This window comes from Carcharhinus amblyrhynchos, chromosome 16, assembly GCF_965287045.1.
Source record: "Carcharhinus amblyrhynchos chromosome 16, sCarAmb.v2.hapA, whole genome shotgun sequence".
In the NCBI taxonomy this organism is placed as follows: domain Eukaryota; kingdom Metazoa; phylum Chordata; class Chondrichthyes; order Carcharhiniformes; family Carcharhinidae; genus Carcharhinus; species Carcharhinus amblyrhynchos.
Genome location: NC_137339.1, coordinates 43,035,034 through 43,044,137, shown reverse-complemented (window position 1 = coordinate 43,044,137; position 9,104 = coordinate 43,035,034). Strand labels below are relative to the sequence as shown.

Below are 9,104 nucleotides of genomic sequence, written 5' to 3'. Positions count from 1 at the left end.
AAAACTATCAGATATAATTGCTAGAATGGGGGTTTTATGGAACATACAGCAAACTCCAGTTAAATATATGATAAATAATTAGATGTCCAAAATTTAAAGTTAAATATTTGTCTAAAGTGATTTTGTGGATGCCTCAATGGTGTATTATTTTTGGTGCCATGAACATAGTTAACACTTGAAAAATAAACACTAATGCTTAATACAGTTTAATCAGAATTTAATTTAATCATTTAAAAATTATCCAAATGGTGGTCAATTACATATCTATGAGCAGGCATTAGAATAGAATCTAGCAAAAGTTATCAGCTTTTGTCCAAATTGGGTAAAAAGTTTTAACATATTCAAAGTATACTCACATTTAAATGCTCTTCCTTCTCTTATACTGCTAAAAGTTTGAGTAGTGGATGGAAGAAAGGAGAAAAAAAAAACTTGCATATAGATAGCGCCTATTATGACTTTTTTGAGCGTGACGAAGCAGTAAAAGACTGAGATAGGTAGGCCTGGAAGCCAGTTTGTAGGATGTCAGCTTATGCAGTTAAAAGTTTTATAGAAAGAAATGCAATGAGAAACAAAAAAAGTTATCCTGCAAGAAGACAGTGTGCAAGTATGGTTCACTGTATAATCCCTCCCCCATTAGACTCAGAAAGAAGTTGGACTGAGCAAAGTCAGCAAAACTTCCATTGACCGTTACTCTAACTCACTGTATGTGATAACAGCCACTTAATGTTTTGTACCTGGCTTTGTCCCACCAGCATTTAAATTAAAAAAACTGGTTAAGTGCAGATGCTAAAGTAAAGATAGCCTGTTCTAATCACAAGGGGGAGCTGCTGTCACACTGTTGGGTTATGCTATTGTTCAATTAGCCACAGGCATCCTGTGTACAGTTTAAGACACCCTGACCTATTGCCAGAGTGACCAGCACTATACTGTAGCTGCAACAAGGAGGACTTGAAATTTGTAACACAAATAAGTGACACTGTTTATAAAGTTCACTCATAATTCAAAATTTGACCTGCTGCATTTGTCAGGTAGCAAATTACTTGCTCCTCAGAATTTCTACATTCTAGCAACTAGTTATCTGTCCATGACCATTAAACTATCACTTCAGACAGTTAGATTTTTATTAGGAAGTTGAAAAGCTTTGTGTACAAAGTTTCTCAGATGAAGCAAATATTGATTGCTTGTAACATCAAAAATAAGAACATCTGATTACATTCAGTTATCCTTTAGACAATATTGAGAAGTGATGCCCTAAATTTGGTACAGATGTTGTGAAACTCAAATCTATTCAAACCTGATGAACAAAATGCTCCTTGTAGATTCTGAATGCAAAATAACCTCAAAGAGACAGAAAGGGTTAAAATAATTTGGAAACTCATCACACTTCTATTACTTGTATTTTCTTGGCCTTTATGTCATGCACTCTACATGTGGTCAGTGTAAACATGTGTCTTGACCTCTGACAGTGTTGCTGTACAACAAGCCACCGTACACTAAGAAGCACTCCATAAGTGCCTTTCCTCAGCTTTACACATTCCTGCATCGATGTTGATATTGGCAGTCCGCGTATGCAGAATTTTAGATATTGTATAGTACTGTCAAGGATCACAAATTCCTAAGTCATTCAAACTCTTTCAGAAGTTGGAAAACATTGTCCGTGAATGCATTCCTTTGCTTTCCCATTCCAGTCAGATGTATTGATGAGAGGCTGGGGTGTGGTGGATTGTAAGCATTTGGGCAATAAACTTCATTCAAGATGAGCCAGGTAACATCAGGATCAACTTCATTTAGATAACGAAAAACACTGGAGGAGGGAAGAATAGAAATATTACTTACACATTAACAAGAACTTATATAGCAACATTAGTTTCATACAATTTCCCAAAGTGTTTCATAGGAATATAAAACTAAGTACAACACTGAGCCACATAACAGGATATCAGGTCAATCAAAAAAGCTTGGTCAGAGGTAGGTTGTATGGAGTATAGAGGAGGGAAGTGAGCCAGAGGTGCAGGGAGGGAATTCCGGAGCTTAGAGCCTCAGCACCTGAAGGCACAGCCATTAGTGATGGATCTATTAGATTTGCAAATACACAAGACACTAGAATTAGAGTTCAGATATCATGGAGAGTTGTGGGGCTGGAGGTGATTACAGAGGTAAGAAGGGTCATGGTAAGATTGAAAACAAGGATGAGGATTGTAAAGTCAATGCATTCCTTGACTGTGGGCCAATGTAAACCATTAAGTACAGGAGTAGTAAGGGGATTGGAGTCACTGCAAGTTTAGACATATGCAGCTGAGTTTTGGATGACCTCAAGTTTTTTGTAGAGTAGAATGAGGGAGACAGCCCAGAAGTGCATTGGAATAGTCAAGTCTAGAGGTAACAAAGGTATGAATGAGGGTTTCTGCAGCAGCTGAGCTGAGATAGAGGGTGACGACAGGCAACGTTTTGGAAGTGGAAACAGGCGTAAGAGATGACACAAATATGACGGCTGAATCTCACCTTGGGAAAGAGCGTAACATCAAGGTTGCAAACAGATTGGCTTAACTATTGTCAGGGAGCAGGATAGAGTTGGGAACAAGGAAACAGAATTTAGAGTGGAGGCCAAAAATAATAGCTTCACTTTCCTGAAATTATATTTGGGAGAAATTTCTGCTCATCCAGTAGTTGATGTAAATGAGCATCTGTTAATTTAGCAAGAGGTGGTGGCGAAGTAGAGCTACGGGTCGTCAGTATACACATAAAAATATACTGCGCCTTCAGGTGATGTAGCTGAGGAAGGGTTTTCCTTTTAAAGTGCCTTTGATTCCAGTTGAAGCAGCTTTAAGATAAATGATTACTTCTTTTTTTTTTTACGCATTTTTAACCATCAATTCTCTTCCATCTTTTGGGTCTCTGCTGTAACTTCCTTTCTGGAGGTCATTCAATCAGTGTTCTCCTCTTTAATTCAGCACATTGAGGACAGTTTAGTATCCCACATCACCTCACATTCATCTGTTAATTCAGCACAGACCAAGAAGCTTTGTGGTGCAGCTAATCAATCTTAATTAGTTGGGTTCTGTTTCTACATCTAATTTTGATATATGATGAAAAGGGCTGTTAATCCAACCAGAAAATTCTCTGTTGTGACAAGTGTGACTACATGCTAATTTCTCCTTTTACTCAATAATGCAACCTCGCGCTGGGTCATATATACTTATTTATGGGGAGCAATTGCACTCCCATCGTCCCTCTGCTCCTAAGCCACATAAATGTTGGGAACAATGCATCCAAAGGGATTGTCAGAATAGCCTGGTTAAACTTCTCCCTGATAAAGGTATGAAAATGAATGCAAGAGAATGCTAGCACGGTGAAAGCTCTCTTTTTTAAACATTTGTGATATTAATCATTGATTTGAACAAAATGAATTACCTGCAAGCTGCATCCTGGAGTTTTAGAGGTTGCCTACTACTCAGGTATGGTAAGCAGGTGCTAGCAACCACATCCAGGTCAGTCTCCCCTGCATAAGAAAAACATTGATAACATCTCCTCCAGTGTAATTTAACCAATTGTGCTCACCAGGCAATATTAGGCAGTCCCCTGGTCAGATGTTAGATGGAAATTGAACTCAACCCAAATTTACTTCAATAAGTGTTTCTTTGCTCTAAATTCAAAGTAATAACTTGCCATTTCCTGGCCATGATTCTCCTGAATTGGGATAGATGCCCATGCTGGCAGGAAAACAGGAGCGCTTCCTGGTGTTGGCACCATCAGGAAATGCTCCTGGTTTCCCGTGGGATTCACCACCTGAAAGATACAAATTAGGTCATCTCGGGGAACCCCTCGCCAGCCCCTCTGTTCAGAGAATGGGGCATCATTTTTAAAGGGTGCCCTGATCTCTGCATCTGGAAACAGGTCCCTTTCCCACAAAAAAAGTGGTGTCCCCCGCATTGATCAGGGGAGCACCACCAACCCCTCACCAGAGAGGGACATCCTATTTCTCTACCCACAAATAATGGGGTCACCAGTCCCTAACAACGCAGGTACAAAGGTAACCTAACTCACCACTCAGCCCCTTCCCCCTCAGATCCCCCACAGCCTCCCCCCGCCCTTGCATCCTGAGGTGGGGGTGGCAGGGGAAATCAACTTCGTGTGCGTGTGTGGAGAGGAGGACGTCTCTCATTGCTACGAGGTTAGTGGTGCTCCCTGGACGTTCAACACACCGGATCCATGATTCTGAGGACCTCTACCAAAGCCCACCTAGTTCAGATCCTGCTGGCAGGTGGATAAATAGCAGGAAGGAATTGAATCGGTCCTCAAACCAGTAATGAGATGTAAACTAGTCAATTGGAATCTTTATTGGTATCCACTCATATTTTGTCTGACGCCCTATTCTCTAGGCCATCATGATTCTCATCGAGAACCAACAGGCCTGGAAAACACCCTCGGAACTAGACTGCTAACACATTACTATCTCATAATCAGCACAAACTAGATGGAGGCCTTGTAAATTCATTCCATTGTTAAACTCTGTTAACTAATTCATTTCTATTTGCTTCAAGCTCTCTTTCTGTTTGTTATCGCAAAATTAGAAAAACTACTATTTCAAATAATGCTTCAACATACATCAGAGTGGAACCTGCTGCCTTTTCAGCAATAATCTGAAGTTATATCTGCAGGAGTAAAGGAAATCAAGTCACCAATCTGGCCAATTTGGACCTACCAATTATTGTCTGTTGTCAGTCAGATTGTTTTAGCTTAATTAGCATGTGGTTTGGCTGCTTCTTCTACTCCCGTCTCTGGGTTTAGTATTCTGGTGAACATCCTTCTGCACGGTTAGTGCAATAGATGATTCAGCAAACTTAGCACCAATACTCACTTCACCAGCCACGTACTTGCTGGGTGCATTAATTTCTAAATCTTAAGCAATAACTTACTAGTTCTGCTTTGCTCACAAGAGATAATTCATTGCAGCAGGGTTGAGAAACAGCAGCCAAAAATGATAGAGTATGTGATGCACAATCTGTTATTATTCCACTTGGGTGACAATTAAACTTATAGAGGGAATATGTTCTAGTTTTGAAATTTGGGGAGGATTAAATCTCTCTACATCTTATTTCCTGCATGGCCAATCACATTAAAAAGTGTAACTCAATACTGGCAACCAGCACATTGTAAAAGCAAAGACAAGTGTCCATTGTGGAGAACTTGCTGGCCTTGGAGGTTAGCATGGCTACTGCATATTTCTGCAAACCATAGGGAACAAATGACCTTTGCCACAGAAGTCTATTGAATACCCACAATTGGAAAGAAAAGGCAACTACCACATAGCTGAATTAATTAATCACTACTTTTTCTTTAATACAGGATTTTGAACAAAAAGGTCTCACGATATGAACTCGGTGTCTAAATGTATGAATGATGAAGTTGAAATGCTGCAGCTGTATTTAGAAATTAACTGAATTAGAGCACACCAATGAAATAAAACTCTAGACCACACCAAAAAGAGTAGGAATATCCTTGAGAAATATCTTAGTTTTCTTTCCTAAATTTTCATAACAACATAAGTGGTTTGACTGTTGAATGGAGGTAAGTACTTACCAAGATCCAATTTCTCACAGAGTTTTCCGAGACCTTGAAGTTCAGCTAACTGCAATTTATAGGACAGGGTGTGTCTATAAATAGGCCCAGCCTTTGCACTGACCAGACCTTGGCTTACTAAAGACTTGGTCACCTTAGGCAGAATGTCTTTAGAAACCCTGCTCCTCAGGAAATCACCAGATGCATCTGCCAACTTACACAGCACCTGAAAAGCAAAAAGGAAATCACTCAAAGTTCTGCAGTTTGTTCATACAAGGTCAGAAAACAATTCCAATAAATTTCCGTTATTTCACACCCATCAACGCCCCAGCCGTTCAAAAAAAGCGGCTGAATGTCAAGAGATTGTGATCCAGAGCATGCCTGGAGGACTCCCATTTTCTCATCGTTTTGGCACTTAGAATTGTTTTTGGAAAATTCTACCCAATGTGTGACATACATAAATTCACCAAAATTGCTGAATAGGAAATATTACTTCACCTTGAATGCCCTGAGGACCACAAGAGGATCATCACTAGTCAATCTCTGCACAAAAGGACTCCACAACCGGTGTACCATTGGGAGCAATTCATTCACATGATGCTGAAGAACAACGACACACAGCTCCAAAACATCCAACACCTGTGGAAAAAAAGAGGTATGATACATAGTAAGTAATGAGGCAGAGCTTTGAAAGGATCTCAGTATAGAGATAATTTCCATATTCATTGCAATCATACTGCTTTCAGGAAACAATAATTTACTGTTAAAGTATCTTGCTGTTCAAACATAGTTCTTTTTTAATTTTATTATTTCCGTTATATAATATTTGAATTCATGGGGGTTTGTTAGTTTGACAATTGGGAGAGTCATAATCATTATGGCATGGAGGAAGGCTATTCAGCCCATCAAGTCCATGCCACACTCTATGGAATAGTGCAGTCAGCCTTATTCTCACATTCTATCGCGCTAACCCTGCAGGTGCTCGTTCAATTTCCTTTTCAAACCATTGATTCATCTTTCCTTTAGGCAACGAGTTCCAGGTCATTACCATTCACTGTGCAAGGCAGTTCTTCTTCACATTCCTTGTTTCTCTTGTCCAAAACTTCAAATTGGTATCCCCTGCTCCTTACACAGTGAGGGGAACAACTTTCAATAGTCTGCTTTATCTAAATCTGTCATAAGCTTGTAGTTCTCTATCAAATCTCCCTTCAATCCCCTTTGGTCCAAGATTAACCCCAGCTTCTCCAATTTAACCTTGTGGTTAAATTCCTTAATCCCTGGAATCATTCTGGTAAATCTTCTCTGCACCCTCTCAAGAACCCTCACATCCTCGCCAAAATGTTATTATTAGAACTAGACATAAACATTTTAACCAGAGCTTTATAAAGGTTCAACATAACTTTCCAGCTTTTGTACTCAACACCTCTATTTATGAAGTCCAAGGCTCCATATGTTTTGCTAATTATCACCTTCAAAGATTTATTTGCATGAACTGCCAGGACCTTCGTCCTGCCCAATCTTAATATGCTATCAATTCTATATTGCCTCTCCCTATCCCTTTTGCCAAAATGCATATAGACAACATCCACTGCATTTTCTTCAATGTTCTCTATTACTTCATCAGAAAATTCAATTAGATTACTCATGCACAATATGTCTTTTCTAAATCCGTGCTGGCTATTCTCAATTAATTAAAACCTCTCCAAGTGCCTGTTGATTTTCTTCCTGATTGTTGTTTCTCAAATCTTACCCAACACGGATGTTAAACTGATTATCCTGTATGTACTAGAAATGTCCTTACACCCTTTCTCAAATAAGGGTCTCATATCTGCCACTCGCTAATCCTTTGGCACAGTGATAGGCTAGTCTACTGAGTGGCTGTATGAATGGCCCTTCTTCATCTCAGGGGGCCGCACGTGGCACAGTGGTTAGCACTGCTGCCTCACAGCGCCAGGGACCTGGGTTTAATTCCTGGTTTGGGTCATTGTCTGTGCGGAGTCTGCATGTCCTCCCTGTGTCTGCGTGGGTTTCCTCTAGGTGCTCCCCTCACAGTCCAAAAGACATGTTGGTTATTTAACCATGCTAAATTCTCCCTCAGCGTACCTGAACATGTGCCAAAGTGTGGCGAACTGGAGGAATTTCATTGTAACTTCATTGCAGTGTTAACATAAGCCTACCTGTGATTAATAAATACACTTTAACTTTAAACTGGGCACGTTCCCTAACCATGTCCCCATGATTAAATACATTTAAAACATGTCAAACATTTGATAATGAGTTATAGAAAATGCTTAGTATTCACTGTAATAGAACTGTCATCAACATCAAATGTAACAAAAAGATTTACATTCTGATTGGATGCAGAGGGAACACATAGCTCTTATAATCAATGTTGTGTACAATCAGCATGCACCTCACTTCAGGTGCCCTTGTTTTGTGAGTATATCACTTTAGTCATGCCAGTAGGAAAAAAATTACATGGATGAAAATTAGCAGAATCAGGCAACCCTGCATGTGTCAGCAGTCAAAAAAACACTGAGGGCCACGCTCAGTATCTTGATGGGCCGTATGTGGCCCATGTGCCACACACTGCCCACCATTGCTCTGGTAACTTCTGTGCATTGAAGGAAGATTATCACAAGTGCTTTTAATATCTACACCTCCATTTCCTTTAGCAACCTAGGAATCAAGCCATTGAGACTACTCTACCTATCCACTAAACAACTTCTGTACATTCTGCCTATCAATTTTCATCCCACCTATTACATCTTCACTTGTACCTATATTTTGTCACTGTTGCAGGCTTTGATATTCAACCTTTTAATTGGGTACAACTTTGTTCCCTTCAAGTACCCAGATCAAGTCATGGAGTTTCCTTAAAACAGCTGTTCTAATGCAAACGATAGAGGACCCTGGCAAGTCATAGGTCACCACCTGTAACCAGCCAGGGTACAGAATTCAGGAATATACAAGCAGATTTAGTTTCAAATTTAATTACGAATAATTAACATATACCCATCAAGGTTTAGGAGTTATCTCTATCTATTAATTAAGGTTACATCAAGCATAAGATAGATATTAAAATCATCATCACTTCCTTAATTATAAAATTCAGTGTGAAAATTATGTTAGATCTAATTCATTATTGTTACATTATTCATTATTGTAATATTGGGATGTCCTTGATATCCCAGCTTCTGTCTGGGTTTGTCAGTACCAATTACCTCTCACGTACAGATGTTCTATTTAATGAATTCTCTCAGACTGAGGGCCCTTGTTAGGTGAACAAACCTATATTCTATGCTTTCCTGCCTTGTATCTAGGCCTTGATGTTTATCTGAGTTGACTTTAATGAAGACCTCTGGTTTCTCTCACAGCAATTTATGTGATTCTTAATCTTGTGTGATTATTAACTCTTTCAGTCTTTTTTTTTTAGCAAACACTGGTACAAGTATTCATTATGTATTGCCCTGAGCCACGAAGCATATATAACCCTCTTTATCCTTAATGGAGTCCACTGGTATAGAATACAACTTGCATGTATA

General features: G+C 39.4%; 1 protein-coding gene across 3 annotated transcripts in view; it reads right to left on the bottom strand.

The window, feature by feature from the left end:
• Positions 1 to 200: 200 nt before the first annotated feature.
• Positions 201 to 9,104, bottom strand: part of tti1 (TELO2 interacting protein 1) — a 32,172-nt gene continuing 23,268 nt past the window's right edge. For all 3 annotated transcript variants that reach the window (XM_080205032.1, XM_080205034.1, XM_080205033.1), the window contains exons 5-8: positions 6,058 to 6,198; positions 5,581 to 5,785; positions 3,412 to 3,499; positions 201 to 1,804 (exon numbers count right to left, since the gene is read on the bottom strand). In XM_080205032.1, coding sequence (XP_080061158.1) covers positions 1,621 to 1,804; positions 3,412 to 3,499; positions 5,581 to 5,785; positions 6,058 to 6,198 — 618 coding nt within the window. In that variant the 3' untranslated portion in view covers positions 201 to 1,620. The remainder of the gene's footprint in view (positions 1,805 to 3,411; positions 3,500 to 5,580; positions 5,786 to 6,057; positions 6,199 to 9,104) is intronic.